The sequence below is a fragment of the Hyla sarda genome, chromosome 9, assembly GCF_029499605.1.
Source record: "Hyla sarda isolate aHylSar1 chromosome 9, aHylSar1.hap1, whole genome shotgun sequence".
Taxonomy (NCBI): Eukaryota; Metazoa; Chordata; class Amphibia; order Anura; family Hylidae; genus Hyla; species Hyla sarda.
Window position 1 is genome coordinate 72,126,719 of NC_079197.1, and position 16,934 is coordinate 72,143,652.

Below are 16,934 nucleotides of genomic sequence, written 5' to 3' on the forward strand. Positions count from 1 at the left end.
CCTAGAGGGAAACTGACCGTAACAAACTTTATGAATGTCATTATGAATATTTTGAGAGTGGCGTTTTTATAATGGGGTAATTTATGGGGTATTTCTAACATGAAAGCCCCTCAAATCCATTTCAAAACTGAACTGGTCCCTGAAAAATTCCGATTTTGAAATTTTCGTGGAAAATTGCTGCTGATCTTTGAAGCCCTCTGATGTTTTCCAAAAGTAAAAACCAAGCAACTTTATGATGCCAACATAAAGTAGACATATTGCAAAAGTGAATCAATATATCATTTATTTGGAATTTTTTCCTTACAAGCAGAGAGCTTCAATGTTAGAAAAATGCTAAATTTTCATGAATTTTGGGGATTTTACACAGATTGGATGCAAGTAATGACGAAAATTTACCACTAAGTTAAAGTAGAATATGTCACGAAAAAACAATCTATGAATCAGAATAAACTGTAAAAGCATCCCAGAGTTATTAATGCATAAAGTGACAGTGGTCAGAATTGCAAAAAAAAGAGCTCAGTCCTTAAGGTGAAAAAGGGCTCAGTCCTTAAGGGGTTAAAAAATTAAAGAAGCAATCTAAGTGGTTGCTATGGGGAACTGCACCACTCTTCCTCTGCACAGTTTTTGATCTCCCCCATTGAGCTCTAATACAGCTGTCCACAATGAAGCCGTATCTTTACAAAAAGTCACTGTAGCTTTAAAATATTATTTCACTTCTTGGGGACTAAGGGCGTACAGGTACCCCCTTGTGTCCCGGTACCTAAGGACCAAGAGCGTACCTGTACGCCCTGGTCCCATAAGCGAGGTATGAAGCGTGCTAAAAAAAAAGCTAATAAAAGTGAATTAACCCCTTCCTAAGAGGTTTAAATCCCCCCCTTTTCCCATTAAAAAAAAAAAATAAAAAATCATATGTGGTACCACCGCCTGCGTAAATGTCACAACTATTTAAAATATAATGTTAGCTATACCGCATGGTCGATGGCGTACACACCCAAAAATACCAAAGTCCAAAATTGTGCATTTTTAGTCACTTCATATATCATTAAAAAAAATAATTTTTTAAAGCGATTAAAAGGTCCCATCAAAACATAAATGGTACTGATAAAAACTGCAGACCACGGCACAAAAAATTAGCAATCATATAGCACCGTATGTGGAAAAATAAAAAAGTTATAGGGGTCAGAAGAGGACAATTTTAACCCCTTAAGGACTTGGGGTTTTTGCATTTAAATTTTTTCCTCATCACCTTTTAAAAATCATAACGCTTTCAATTTTGCACATAAAATTCCATATGATGGCTTATTTTTTGCGCCACCAATTCTACTTTGCAGTAACATTTAGTCATTTTACCAAAAAATCCATGGCGAAACGGGAAAAAATTCATTGTGCGACAAAATTGAAGAAATGTAATTTTGTGGGCTTCCGTTTCTACGCAGTGCATTTTTCGGTAAAATTGACACCTTATCTTTATTCTGTAGGTCCATATGATTAAAATGATATCCTACTTATATAGGTTTGATTTTGTCATACTTCTGAAAAAAATCATAACTACATGCAGGAAAATGTATACGTTTAAAATTGTACGGGCCGGTATGAAGGCTAATTTTTTGCGCCGTGTTCTGAAGTTTTTATCGGTACCATTTTTGTATTGATCGGACTTTTTGATCGCTTTTTAATTACTTTTTTTATGATATAAAAAGTGACCAAAAATACGCTATTTTGGACTTTGCAATTTTTTTGTGCGTACGCCATTGACCGTGCGGTTTAATTAACAATATACTTTTATAGTTCGGACACATAACACGTTTGTTTTTATTTAGTTTTTTTTTTTTTATTGAAAAAGGGGGGTGATTCAAACTTCTATTAGGAAAGGTGTAAAATTACCTTTTTAACTTTTTTTATTTTATTTTTTCACTTTTTATTTTTTTATTTTTTTGCAGTGTTATAGCTCCCATAGGGGGCTATAACACTGCACACACTGATCTTTTACCCTGATCCCTGCAAAGCCATAGCTTTGCATGGATCAGCGTAATAGGGGGTTGATTGCTCAAGCCTGTAGCTCAGGCTTGGAGCAATCAAACGCCGATCGGACGCGACGGAGCAAGGTAAGGGGGCCTCCGCTCGCGTTCTAGCTGATCAGGACATCGTGATTTTTATAATTTAAGAGCAATCTGGTGTCTATGGGCAACTGGTCAACTTTTCCTCTGCACAGGTTTCGATAAATCTCTTCCAGTGTGTTCCACAGAGGAGATGCTTCAGAACAAGTAAACGTCTTTAGATTACCTTATTGATGGAGAGTGGAATGGTTTTTCTGAATTTTACTTACATGTTGTGACCTGTACAACACATACGAAATCTGCAATTTGGTTGCTATAAGCAACCCCTTCACTTTTTTTTTTCTGCATAATTTCTCTTAAACTGAATTGCTTGTGAATGCAGTCACATGATTAATATAAACTCCTTAATGTGATAATTTAATTGTTTTCACTAGGTTATGTCATCCGATCAAAGCCATCCGTCACACTTTGTGCAGGTTCTGATTAATTTGACATCAGGAGCAATGGGTGAGTGATAAGGAGATGATGAAACCATCAGAGGCAAGGAAGAAGTATTATACAGTCTCATTCATGTATATCTTGTGGTACATTCACATCTATAACACAAACATGAGCAAGAAAGTACTCAAATTGGATCAAACTTGCATACACATTTATGGTATACGTTAAACATATGATATATGTTTGGCTGCGATTGTATATGTCTAGCAGACATTTAAAATGTATTTTATTTTTTATGTTAGATATTAAAAAGAAAGGGGGGGGGGGGGGGTGTAAAAGGGAGTGGTTAATGTAAAGAAGAAAATATATGGAAACAGTCCTGCCAAGTAATTGGGGCAATAGAGAGAGAAGTAATGGTAGAAAATTGAGAGTGAGAATCTATTACATAACAATTTATTGCTTAATTATAAAGGACCCTTGCAACGGGTGCGACACATAAAATACAGTGAAAATAAAATGGAGAATAGATCCAAACGAGATTATCCCCCAACGAACACAATTTGTATATCCGTTTGGCTGTAACTTGTGAGATGGATAACGCTGTAGGTACAGATAAATGATACCAAGTTCTTCGTGGGTCCGGCAGCGCCGGGCCGTTGGGACACTGTGTCACAAAGACCGCGTTCTCAGTTTCACAGAGAGGAAGAGCGGTGAATAGTGAAGGCACTCGACAGCACTGTAGATACCAATGTCATATTCTATTTTACTTATATGGCCCATATTGCATGGGGCTGACATAATGTATAAAAAAACACAGGCACAGTATGTAGTAAAAGCGTTCAGCAGCACTGTAGATCCGTTAATCACAGGTACAGTATATAGACAAAGCACTTGGCAGCGCTGTAGGTCCCTTAATCCTGTCCCACTTTACTTGATTGGACCTGACGGCACAGGACTGCTGTTATAAACAAGTCACAAGTGGGAGACTTTGTGGGGCTTGGTACTATGTACCTCTTACCCGCTCATGGTTAGTGGATCGTTTGTGATATAAACTCATTCCGCTGGCTCAAGACGGTTTTCAGCGTGAGGGATGTGCAGAGCAGGTATCCACGAGGAGCGCATGGTCTGATCTTGATATAAGTCAATATTTCCAAACATGCTGTAGGTATTTCGTTCAGCTCAAGTTGGAGTACATCTGTGGTAGCTTGGGGATGTAGGTGGTGTAGCTGTGCAGTGATGAAAGGGTGTTGGATTAACCCTTAACTGTCATGACACCAGGATGCAGGTTCTTCCGGTGGGTGGGTGTTTATATATATATGATGGGGAGAAGTTTGAAGGCGTCGGTAATGTCAGCTTTGGAGAGCCACGTGCCCCTGCCCAGCTGTAGTATGGCCTGTATGGCTTGATCGATAGTGGAATATTTCATACTGAACTGATCGGAAGGGATCAGTGCATTGATGCTTGGGATGTTAGAAGAGTAAGGCGCGGAGAGGTCATAGATTAACCTTCTTTTATTAGAAAATTTCTAATAATAATAAAGACAATCCTTTTATTCCTCCCTATTGTTCCTGGGACGGGTGGCGGTAGGAGATATATATGTGTATATATATGTATATATATATATATTCTCCTACCGCCACCCGTCCCAGGAACGATAGGGAGGAATAAAGGATTGTCCACAACCGGAGGTTTAGTAAACTGTAGATAACTTTACTGCAGCTTTTATAACGGCAAACAGTCTATACAGAAGAGTAGTCTGTAAGTTCCTCACAGTTGGTTGGGACCTTGTAGTATATAAGCTCTGAGTCTGGAATTACGCTGTTCTGCTGGATTTAGGGGAATTGTTTAGGTCCAGCAGTCATGCAGAATTTACGGGATTTAGATTTGGTAGACTCACGTTTAGTAAGTTGCAGCAGTGTAGGCTTCAGGCCTAGTTCTGTCTTTTAGATTTGTGCTGAGCTCTGCTCGCTGTCATATCCCGGGGAAAAGTGAGCGAGAGATTGGTTACAGTGTCCCCTATTTGGAGAGGGGCAGGCTTAGAGCTTATTGGTTCCCACTAGCTGTCAGTCCTTTCACAAAGCATTATGGTACATCATGTGACCACATCACGTGCCCTGTAAGGTCCTTAAGCTTAACTTAACATTAGACTTAGTGATCATGTGACCTAAGGTCCTGGAAGTACTTGTGGTAGCTTGGGGGTGTAGGGTATATGAGGTGTAGCTGTATGGTAACTAAAGGGTGCTTGTTTAACCCTTATCACTTGTGACACCAGGGTGAGGGCTCCTCTGTATATGCTTGTCCTATCGCCATCCATCCCAAGAGCGATAGGGAGGCATAATAAATGATTGTCCACAACCGAAGGTTTTCAGAAAACTGTCAGAACTTTTACTGCAGGTTTTATGCAACATTAAATGGGAACAGTCTTTGAACAATCAGTCTATTAGGATCCTGACAGTTGGTTGGGACCTTGTGAGTTTTAAGATCAGGAGATTTATATGCGCTGTTCTGCTGGATTTAGGGGATTGAGTTTAGGTCCAGCAGTCACGCTAGCTTTAGCGGGGATTGGTATTGTAACTCACGATTGAATTCAGACCGAGGCTGGCAGGCTTCAGGCCTAAGCTTGACTTGAAGGTTATAACAGATCTGCTCAGTCTGGTAATCTGGTATCAAGAGAGCTATGCTGCTCGCTTTGCAGTGCAGGAACAAGAGCGCATGAGAGCGAGGATTGGCTGGCAGCTCCCTTATATGGGCAGGGGCTGGCCTTGAGCTCATTGGTCCATACCAACTGTCATTCACTTTACAAGGAATTACGGTCTAGACATTTGACCACACACATGAACTAGGAAGGTCCTTTAACATACTCTTATAGAATTTATACTAGTCACATGACCGAAGGTCCTGCGACACCATATATACAATTAAATATACATATAAACATCACAAAGAAGAAGGAAGAGGTGACTAGGGGCTATCTTATCAGGAGGATGCTACTGGAACGAAGTAACTCTGACTTTGGGGACCACCATACAAGGTACGGTATACCATACGGTACTGGGACACCACATACTATACAGATGATAAAATATATACAATTAATACACATCAAACATAATAAAATTAAAGAAGGAAGAGGTGACTAGGGGATATCCCACCAGGAGGATCCTACTGGTACATAGGAACTCTGACAAAAGGTACGGTACCGGGATACCACACGTCAGAATGTACTGCTGGTGATGCTAGATACGTTTCCGGGAACATGGTCCCCTTTTTCAATAGCTCAAAAAAAAATCTGCATGTTGACTTTTTTGAGCTGTTTGAAAAAGGGGTCCTGGTTCCCCAAAACGCATTTAGCAGTACATTCTGATGTACCCAAACGAACTACAGCACGTTTGTAAATATTGACTTATTATATCAAGATCAGAGCGTGCGCTCCTTGTGGATACCTGCTACGCACATCCCGCACGCTGAGAAACGGCTTGAGCCAGCGGAACAAGTTTATATAGCAGACGATCCACTAACCAGGAGCGGGGTAAGAGGTACATACATGGCTCAAAAAAAATAAATAAAGGGAATACTAAGAACACATCATAGATCAGTGGTTCTTAACCTGGGTTCGATCGAACCCCGGGGGTTCGGCGGGGAAGGCCGCAACAGGACAGGCAAACGAAGCAATTGCTTGGGGCCCCAAGCTGGCCCGGGGCCCCGAGCAGAGCCTGTGTTTGCCCGTCCTGTAGTGACGGGGCAATTCCCCCCCCCATCACTATTAACTCCCTGCGGCCCTGCGTTAAGTTTAGACGCAGGGCCGCCGGGACGTCACTGACTTCCCATGCGTGCGCCCATGGAAACGAAGGCGCCGACGACCGGAGGATAGAGAAGGAGGAAGACACGCGCTGGCCAGCTTGGTAAGTGACCAGCAGCACGCCATCTGCGGTGCTCCAACCACCAGTCCCGAGACCCACTGCTATAGCCGGAGCGGTGGTCAGAGCACTGAAGTGGGCAGTACACAAGCATACAGCCTCCAACCATATACACTGTATGTCTGTGGGGGAACACTCCCTACATCAGTGGTCTTCAACGTGTGGACCTCCAGATGCTGCAAAACTACAACTCCCAGCATGCCCGGACAGCCGTTGGGGGGGGGGGGGAACACTGCCTGCGCCTAATGTGTCTTAATGATTGTGTTCATTTTGTGCACATATGTATAAGTGTTAAGCCTAATTGGCTTTATTTGTGGGAGTGGCGTGGGGTATATAACCACCCCTCTCCCACATCTGGGGGCGTGTGTTACGTTGGCGGTAGTTCTCTAGTAGTCTACCGTGTTAGTGCATACGCCCCCCCCCCCCCCGGAGTGTCGTTGGTAGTGTGTAGCGGTTCTATCCCCCGTCCTCGCAGAGGTTGGTTAGGTTAGTGCCAGTGTGGCTCTGTCGTTCAGCCCGGGTTCGTAGTGCCGGAGCAGGCTCACCCCCAGCTGGGTCGCTTGCCGCCTCGCGCTCCCCTAGGTTTTTGGTACCCTGTTTTTTCTTTGCTTCTGTTATTTCCCCATTTCCGTGTTCCTCCGCCCGGTCCCCGGTCCCGAGGGAGTGGAGTTGCGCCTGCTGCCGGGCTCGGGGATCCCGTCCCACACTCCAGATCGCGGCGCGGGGGGGGGGGGCGGGGTCTCCATTCGCCCCGGCGGTCGGCGTCGCTCCGGGGTTACTCCTCCTCTCAAATCCAGGGGGCGAGAGGGCGCGTGCTCGCCGGGCCCGGGGCCCGCTCCCCGCTCCAGCCGGCGCCGCGAGGCGGCCGGGGCTTCGCGTCCCGGCGTCCCGCGTCATCACCCGGCGCTGCGTCACCACAGGAGGGGGGGGGCGCCTGCTCTCCGGGCCCGGGGGGGGCTCCGTTCCTGCGCCCAGCTCTGCAGCGACCACAGGGCTGCAGGGGCGGGGCTCCGCCATTGCGGGGGGCGGCGCCACTCCCCGGAGTCACACCATCCCTGTCATGGGGGCCGGCCGGGACGTTTGCAGGGTGCCGTCCCACAGCCGGGTCCGGGCGCTCTCCCCCCTGTTTTGCTGGCTCCCGGCGTGCTTATGCATGGTCGGGTGCTGCGCGGGGGGGAGGCGTCCGGGATCCGGGCTGTCGGGGCATGAGCATCGGCATCACCCAGGTTCGGCCACCATGTCACACCTGCCCCCCCCTTTTCACCCCCACCCCCCTCTCCCTTCTAAAAAAAAAAAAGGGGGCAACAAGAAGAAGGGGGGAACCAGGGGGAGGGTTGGTCATCTATCCCATGCCCTACGGCCAGGCACATGCTGTCCCTCAACATTAATGACTCTAGTATTTGTCTTACCCTTCAGGTTCCATTGTTGTTCCTAAGCCCCACAAGTGGCTTCGCCTTTCAGCTTTCAGCTTTCAGCTCAAGGTATAAAAAAAAACAAAAAAAAAAAACGCATATACTGATTTCACTTCTTCTCACATAGCCATCAGTTCTCACTTCCGCACGGCATTCAATCATTCTGGCCAACACATTCCACGCGCCGGACCCGCCGCTGACGCGGCCCAGGGCCTCGGGCGGCCGACTCCCCCCCCGTACAGCCTGGGCCGTTCGCGTCAGTGGGGGCCTTGGTGTAGCCCGTTGTTCCTGACTTGCTTCAGCGCAACGCAACTCGACACACACGAACACTGGGTCATCCGTTAACTGACACACCCCAAAAAAAAAATATAAAAAAAAAGGGGGAAACTCATTTTTAGCCCACCACGTCACGCACTCATCATGTCAGGCACTCAGCTGCCAACCATTTTTTCACTTATTTGTTGTCTGTCTCTGTGTATCCCCTCAGCCGTGAGCCGGGTCGTGTCTATTCAGGCTCCCTTTATTCCCACAACTCAGGATACAGCAGGTCAGTGTTATAGGATATCAGCTAGGGTTGTTCAGGTACCATCCCGGTTTCTCACTAGCATCTAACTTTGTCTACCGGCACCCGTTACTGGCCCGGACAGGTTCCGACGCAGCATGTCGCAACCATCTGACATTGAGGACACCCTCTCCGTCCCCGAGACCCCAGCAAGAGCTTCGGATCGGGGCAGCGTGTCCTCCTACCGTACCTGGACAGTCCCCAAACTGATGCAGGAACTCAGGAGGAGGGGCACCCCCTTTCCGGCCTCAGCCAAGAAAGGGGAGCTGTTCAACCTGCTGGGCACAGACCGGGCCCCCCCGGCGAGGCAGGCAGCAGCATCGGACCAAGCGTCCAGTGCTTCACTTTCACAGCTCCATACCATGATGAGCCAGGTGCTCATGTCAGTGTACGGGCTCCAGGATAGACTAGAGGACATGGAACGCGCCAGGGTCACGGACACAGCCCCAGGCCCCGCTGTTCCTGTTGCTTCTACCTCTCAGGCTCTGCCTTCAGGTATGCATCAGCCTCCCCCGAATGTTACACCCGCACACTTTATCCCGGCAGCAATTAAAAAAGACATTCTGGAGGGTAAGAATGTCAACTTGGCTCTTCTGCTGATAGCCACCACGGACATCAATGACACCAAAACCGTTGCCTGTGGCGATCTCGCTGTCACCTTCAAAAGCAAAGATGCCAGGCTTAACAGGAAACTAACAATTAACGAGTTTGTCATAGCCTTTGGGCTATATAGAGACGTCATTTGCTCAGTTAGTCCCAGTCGCAGGGAGGAACTCAATTTGTACCTCCACAAGATCGCACAAATGGCGTTAAAACACGGAGGGTCCACCTTCTACGAGTACCATAAATCTTTTGCGGCTAAAGTAGCTGCTTCTTTCGAGCAATTCAATTACACGACCAACTGGGGAGCCGTTGACACCGAACTTTACTGCGAGCATTTCGCAGGTCTAAAAGCCCCCTCCTGCAGCTGGTGCGGGGTCACCGCACACACCACTAATTGGTGCCCCCTGAGCAAAGACCAGGCGGAAACAAGCACCAACAGGAGCCAAAATATCTCCATAGGCCCCAGTCAGAGGAACTCTCCTGCGCTAGACAGGCTAGGTAGGCCGGTCAGGTTTCTGGGCAAGACTCAGATATGTAACAATTTCAACCTCTCTGCGTGCACCTACAGCAACTGCAAGCTTCTCCATGTGGGTTTTCTCTGTTTCCGGGCCCACCCCAGCTCCATCTGTTCTCAAAAGGGTAACCAGGCGTGACTAGGCGTGGTGCGGGTTGACGCCCTGGCCCGCATTCTAGCCAGCCACCCTGATCCCTGCTGGGTCAGATGGCTAGTTGGGGGGTTTCGTGAAGGTTTTCACACAGGGTTGGTCGCGTTGCCTCAAAGCACGCATGAATGCCTTAACCTACAGTCAGCGCTCGCCGAACCCACGGTGGTGTCAGAACTAATACAAACCGAACTTCTGAAAGGCTTCATGATCGGCCCCTTTGATGTACCCCCTTTTTCTTGCTGGAGGGTTAGCCCGTTGGGGCTAGCCACTGGGAAATTTTCTAATAAAAGAAGGTTAATCTATGACCTCTCCGCGCCTTACTCTTCTAACATCCCAAGCATCAATGCACTGATCCCTTCCAATCAGGTCAGTATGAAATATTCCACTATCGATCAAGCCATACAGGCCATACTACAGCTGGGCAGGGGCACGTGGCTCTCCAAAGCTGACATTACCGACGCCTTCAAACTTCTCCCCATCAAGCAAGACCTGTGGCAGTGGCATGGGGTAAAATGGGCAGGCAAGTATTACTTTGCCACTAAACTCACCTTTGGAGCCAAAAGTAGCCCCTGGCTTTTTGATCAACTAGCCACGGCCTTACACTGGGCCTTACAAAATGTCTCCAACTGTCACTACACTATTCACTATCTGGACGACTTCCTGTTACTGGAACACCCTGGTCACAGTCCCTCCAATCTCAGGTCACTGTTGAGGCTGTTCAAGGAAGTTGGGGTCCCAATCGCACCCCATAAGACTGAAGGCCCGTCCACTCAGCTCACCTTTCTAGGTATCATCTTAGACACAGAGGAAATGCAAGCCAGGCTTCCCCAGGAGAAACTGGCTAGGATCCGTGAGGTTATCCAGAAAATTACAAAATGCCACACAGTATCCAGGGTGGAGCTCCAAAGCCTCCTAAGCATGATGGCCTTTGCGATGAGGATCATTCCGCAAGGTAGGTCATTCATATCCAGACTCCTGGACTTACTTCCTTCAGTTTCCGGGCAGAGGCATGTCATTTGAATCGACAGCGAGGCAATGTCAGACCTGGCCATGTGGGGTCACTTCCTGAGTAACTGGAACGGGATCTCGTTCTTTGTCCCCTCAGCCACGGAAAGATCCCCCTCCGTGGTTTCTGACGCCTCAGCCGTCGGTTTCGCCGCTCTCCATGGTGCACATTGGCTGGCCAGTCCTTGGCCACAGGACATACTGCTTATCCCGAATTTTCAAGAAACTTTGGCCTTATTCGAGATCTATCCAATAGTGGCAGCCGCTGCCGTATGGGGTGGTTCGTGGGTCAACTCCACTGTCCGCTTCATATGCGACAACATGGCCACAGTAGACATCTTAAGGAAAGTCCCCGCATATCATGCGTTTTGTCAGGAAGTTTGTCTTGATCGCTCTTCAGCATAATTTTCACTTTTGTGTTGAGCACATTGAGGGTGCCAAAAACACAGCAGCTGACTCTCTGTCACGAGGTAACATGAAGCTGTTTTTTCAGGTACACCCAGATGCAGACATCGTCGGGGTCCCAGTTCCCTCAACACAGTATCTTCAGATGGACTAACAGACTTCATCACGGTGGCAAATTCTTTAATCAGATACACTTTGAAGAAAGGAACAGGCGGCAACTCTCCGGTGGGTGCAAACAGATTCTTTTATTCTTGTGATGTGATAAATTACTTCTTAAAATTGGGGGAGACACAACTTTTGACTTCATGCAGTGTGTACAGGTAACAACGTCGTTTCACACACCTTGTGTGCTTCTACAGACCTACTCACTTCCTGCTGGGTGGCGCTGAAATAGCTCCTTCCAACGACGTCAGCAGGACAGGTGAGTTGAATATGCCTCTAACTATACAAGAGATACTAAAAACAACATATGAAAAAGTATTCCAAAAAAGTTTTTTTTCTTCATAGAAAAACACTAAAATCAATTTTATCATTAAGTCCTAGCATATCTTGAGCTCTTGTTTTAAGTATGATGTAAGCTTCTCTTTGTAGCAACTTTTTGTGCCTATCCTCGCCGTTGCTACTAGCAACACTCTCTAGACCGCAAAATTGCAAATTCGAAGTATCACTATTATGCTGTGATCTGATGTGGTTGATAAATCTTGGTGAACCCTTTCCCGACCTAACGGACCAGACATGCTCTCTAAATCTCGTAAATAATGGTCTAATTGTGCTTCCTATGTAAAAGAAACCGCAACTACATTGCAAACTATAGACAATAAATTTTGATCTACAACATATAAAATCAGAGACTATGAAATTTTCCCCTCCTAGTGAAATATTTTTACACGGACGAAAATATGAACACCAATTACAGGAACCGCACTTATGGTTACCGTCGGGTCTGGATCGGGTCAACCAATTATCACACTTGGTACTGGAAAATTTACTTCTGACTAATTCATTTTTTAAACTTCTACGAAACGTGATAATAGGTTTCTGCAAACGAATCATGCCTAGACTTGGATCTTTTTCGATTAGGGGCCAGTTCTTCAGAATAACTTTTTTGATGGTATCTGCCATCGGGGTGAATTTGAATGAAAAACAGAGTCGTTCCTTATCCTCTCTAAGACCTGGAGATGAGGAGGTCTGAATAGGACCAGAGTTTTGTTTTTTTTTTCCTCTTTTCTTTTTTTTTCTCCGAGAAGGAGATCGGAACGGCTCTGATTTTTGGCACGGGAAAGGGCTTCGAAGAGAAGGTCTTCTGGATAGCCTCTACACTTTAAACGTTCCAATAACTCTGAGGTTTGCACCATGAAAGTACAATCATTGCTATTTATTCGGCGAAGCCTAAGAAATTGGCTATAGGGTAAAGCCCTTTTAGTATGAGCAGGATGATAACTTTCGTGGTGCAACAGAGTATTGGAGGCAGTGGATTTCCTAAAGCCTTTTGTAGTTATTTGTCCCTCCTCTACACAGACCTGTACATCTAGGAATTCTAGTGAAAAGCTGTCAATTTTATGTGTAAACCGCATATTGAAGTCATTTGGAGTGTTCAGATACGTGACGAAATCCTCAAACTGCTGGACCGTTCCGGTCCAGAGAATGGAGATGTCCTCCACGTATCTGAAAAAGCACTGTAGATATTTAAGATACTGATTGGATGGGGAAAAAACAAATTTTTGTTCAAAGGCTGCTAGGTAAAGGTTGGCGAATGTACACGCAACGGGCGTGCCCATCGCCATCCCATTTATCTGACCAGGTGTCATCAAAGAGAAAAGCATTGTGGCTAAGAATGAAATGTAAAGCCTCACCAATAAAGGAAATAAAATCTGCATCCTTATCTGTTTTGGATAATAACTCCTTAATGCAATTTGTGCCCTTTTCCTGTTGTATCCTGGTATAAAGGCTCTCTACATCGATAGATGCGAGCAGAAAGCCCTCCTGCCAGTGTAAACCATCTAAGGCCAACAAAAATTCGTTAGTGTCTTTAATTAAAGACGGGACAAATTTTAGCATGGGACGGAGTAACCAATCTATATCCCGTTACAGAGGTTCTGTCACCGAACCCACCCCAGACACTATGGGTCTTCCCGGAGGGGACTCGGGCGTCTTATGAATTTTTGGCAAAAAATACCACTCTGGAAATTTGGGGTGAGTCGGTAACAGCTTCTCTGCGGTACAATTAGAAAGAGTACCTTTTTCTACATATCTTCTGAGTAAGGACTGCAGACTAGATCTATATTTGGGAGTAGGATTTTCCCGTAAGTTGACTGATCCCCCAATTGGCGCAGAGCTTCTTTCTTATAATATTCTTCGGACATAAGGACGGCATTGCCGCCCTTGTCTGCTTTTTTAATTATAATGCCCTTCTGCGATTTTAGCCACCGAAGGGCATTAAGTTCAGCTCTGGACAAATTGGGGGCAACAGTTGGATAAATTAATGCTCGTATCTCCTTCATGACGGTGTATTGAAAGAGATCCAAGCTACTGCCTGATGCCATAGGAGGATTAAATTTTGACTTGATACCACCTCTGAAATCTAAAATTTCTATGGTGTCTGCACCGGAAAAATCTAAATTTTCATCTAACAATTCTCCTAGGGTAGAAAGACAATCAATATCTTCATGTGTCATGTTCTCAATCACACTGAAACCCAAAGGGCCTATGACAGCTGGGATTTCGCCCGTCCTGTGCTCTTTTGTGAATTCTTTATTAAGAAAAAACTTCTTTAAATTAATTTTTCGGATTGCTTTGAACAGATCGATCTCAAAAGAAGTGAGATCGAACCGTTCTGGCAAGCAGAAAATGAGACCCTTTTTGAGCAGAGACACTACAGCGTCACTAAGTTCCAATTGTGTCAAATTAATGACAGGAGGGGCATCGGGTGGGGGGACAATATTATTTGTGGCATTTAGGTGGGACGCTGCCAGGAGACTCTTTTCCACTTGTCAGAGGATTTTTCTTCTTTTCCTTCCCCATCTAGTTCTTTTCTTCCCCCTAAAGGGATGCTGGTACTTTCCTTTGGTTTAACCACGTTGTCCGAGAGATGTTGGTTTCCCATTATGGTTTTACTTTCTTGACTAGTGGAAGTTGGACCATCCGATAAACTGGAATCGGAGTCTGTTGTCAAGTAGTCTGACACTTTTATTGCTGCGGTTTCGTGTTTTATTTTTGTTATAGTTGGAGTTTTTTCTCCGCGGTTTAGTTGACTTCTTTTTAAGAAAAATATTGCCAGTCTCATAATCATTTTTATCGCGTATAAATTTGTCGCGTTTTATATCCTTTAAGGAAGCTTGTAAAGCTAGGATCTTTTTTTCCATTTTTTTGGTAAAGTCCTCAAATTGTTTGTCTGAAAGTAGGGTACGAAGCTCGGTCTTCCCTTTACACAGTTCGCATGTGGTTAATTCATATTCTTGTTTGTTTCTATCCAGAACCAACATCATCATACCATTGGAATAATCGAGATGTAACTTATTCCATTTTTCCATAAAAACAGTGTCTTCTGTAAATTGGGAGGCTTCTTTATAGCCTCTCAAGCCTCTAGGTACACGTTCACACCTGGCGTAAGATTTAAGAGAATTCAGAGTCCAAAAAAGCCGTGTCTCTTTCTCGGCTAATTGTAGGACTTTATTTTCTAGGACCTTAGTACTTAAAACCTGAAATGGATCTTTCTCATTACACTGCATGAAGAAGGTGTCTAGATTTTCTCTCCCGATGTTGATTGCACCAAAGCAGCTGGTTAATTCCTCTGGTTCCCGGACTTCGGGTTCCGTTGTTTCCATTTCCATATGAGGAAAGCCAGTAATAAATAGCAACGCTTACGGGGTAACTTTTAAGGTGTGCTCAAACTTAAGATACAGTCATATCCAAATGGCAAAAAAGAAAAAAGTTGGCACTACCTTGTCCCCGGAGTTAGAAGCGGTACAGTCCTGGAAGCAGCTGCAGGTTCCCCGGTGGTGCTCAGCCTTTAGAGCAACAAGCCAGCAGATACACTTTGAAGAAAGGAACAGGCGGAAACTCTCCGGTGGGTGCAAACAGATTCTTTTATTCTTGTGATGTGATAAATTACTTCTTAAAATCGGGGGAGACACATGTCCGAAGAATATTATAAGAAAGAAGCTCTGCGCCAATTGGGGGATCAGTCAACTTACTTTAAATTACGGGAAAATCCTACTCCCAAATATAGGTCTAGTCTGCAGTCCTTACTCAGAAGATATGTAGAAAAAGGTACTCTTTCTAATTGTACCGCAGAGAAGCTGTTACCGACCCACCCCAAATTTCCAGAGTGGTATTTTTTGCCAAAAATTCATAAGACGCCCGAGTCCCCTCCGGGAAGACCCATAGTGTCTGGGGTGGGTTCGGTGACAGAACCTCTGTCACGGTATATAGATTGGCTACTCCGTCCCATGCTAAAATTTGTCCCATCTTTAATTAAAGACACTAACAAATTTTTGTTGGCCTTAGATGGTTTACACTGGCAGGAGGGCTTTCTGCTCGCATCTATCGATGTCGAGAGCCTTTATACCAGGATACCACAGGAAAAGGGCACAAATTGCATTAAGGAGTTATTATCCAAAACAGATAAGGATGCAGATTTTATTTCCTTTATTGGTGAGGCTTTACATTTCATTCTTAGCCACAATGCTTTTCTCTTTGATGACACCTGGTATGCCCAGATAAATGGGACGGCCATGGGCACGCCCGTTGCGTGTACATTCGCCAACCTTTACCTAGCAGCCTTTGAACAAAAATTTGTTTTTTCCCCGTCCAATCAGTATCTTAAATATCTACAGTGCTTTTTCAGATATGTGGACGACATCTCCATTCTCTGGACCGGAACGGTCCAGCAGTTTGAGGATTTCGTCACGTATCTGAACACTCAAAATGACTTCAATATGCGGTTTACACATAAAATTGACAGCTGTTCACTAGAATTCCTAGATGTACAGGTCTGTGTAGAGGAGGAACAAATAACTACAAAGGCTTTAGGAAATCCAATGCCTCCAATACTCTGTTGCACCACGAAAGTTATCATCCTGCCCATACTAAAAGGGCTTTACCCTATAGCCAATTTCTTAGGCTTCGCCGAATAAATAGCAATGATTGTACTTTCATGGTGCAAACCTCAGAGTTATTGGAACGTTTAAAGTGTAGAGGCTATCCAGAAGACCTTCTCTTCGAAGCCCTTTCCCGTGCCAAAAATCAGAGCCGTTCCGATCTCCTTCTCGGAGAAAAAAAACACAAAACTCTGGTCCTATTCAGACCTCCTCATCTCCAGGTCTTAGAGAGGATAAGGAACGACTCTGTTTTTCATTCAAATTCACCCCGATGGCAGATACCATCAAAAAAGTTATTCTGAAGAACTGGCCCCTAATCGAAAAAGATCCAAGTCTAGGCATGATTCGTTTGCAGAAACCTATTATCACGTTTCGTAGAAGTTTAAAAAATGAATTAGTCAGAAGTAAATTTTCCAGTACCAAGTGTGATAATTGGTTGACCCGATCCAGACCTGACGGTAACCATAAGTGCGGTTCCTGTAATTGGTGTTCATATTTTCGTCCGTGTAAAAATATTTCACTAGGAGGGGAAAATTTCATAGTCTCTGATTTTTATATGTTGTAGATCAAAATTTATTGTCTATAGTTTGCAATGTAGTTGCGGTTTCTTTTACATGGGAAGCACAATTAGACCATTATTTACGAGATTTAGAGAGCATGTCTGGTCCGTTAGGTCGGGAAAGGGTTCACCAAGATTTATCAACCACATCAGATCACAGCATAATAGTGATACTTCGAATTTGCAATTTTGCAGTCTAGAGAGTGTTG

General features: G+C 45.1%; 1 protein-coding gene across 4 annotated transcripts in view; it reads left to right on the forward strand.

Moving 5' to 3' along the window:
- Window positions 1-2,492: 2,492 nt before the first annotated feature.
- The window catches only part of LOC130290989 (mitochondrial ornithine transporter 1-like), a 46,991-nt gene continuing 32,549 nt past the window's right edge, over window positions 2,493-16,934 (forward strand). For 2 of the 4 annotated variants that reach the window (XM_056539282.1, XM_056539286.1), the window contains exon 1: window positions 2,493-2,564. In XM_056539282.1, the coding sequence (XP_056395257.1) occupies window positions 2,495-2,564 (70 nt within the window). In that variant the 5' untranslated portion in view covers window positions 2,493-2,494. Of the gene's footprint in view, window positions 2,565-5,295; window positions 5,530-16,934 lie in introns of those variants that run through there. The other 2 variants (XM_056539284.1, XM_056539285.1) reach the window with 2 other exon arrangements.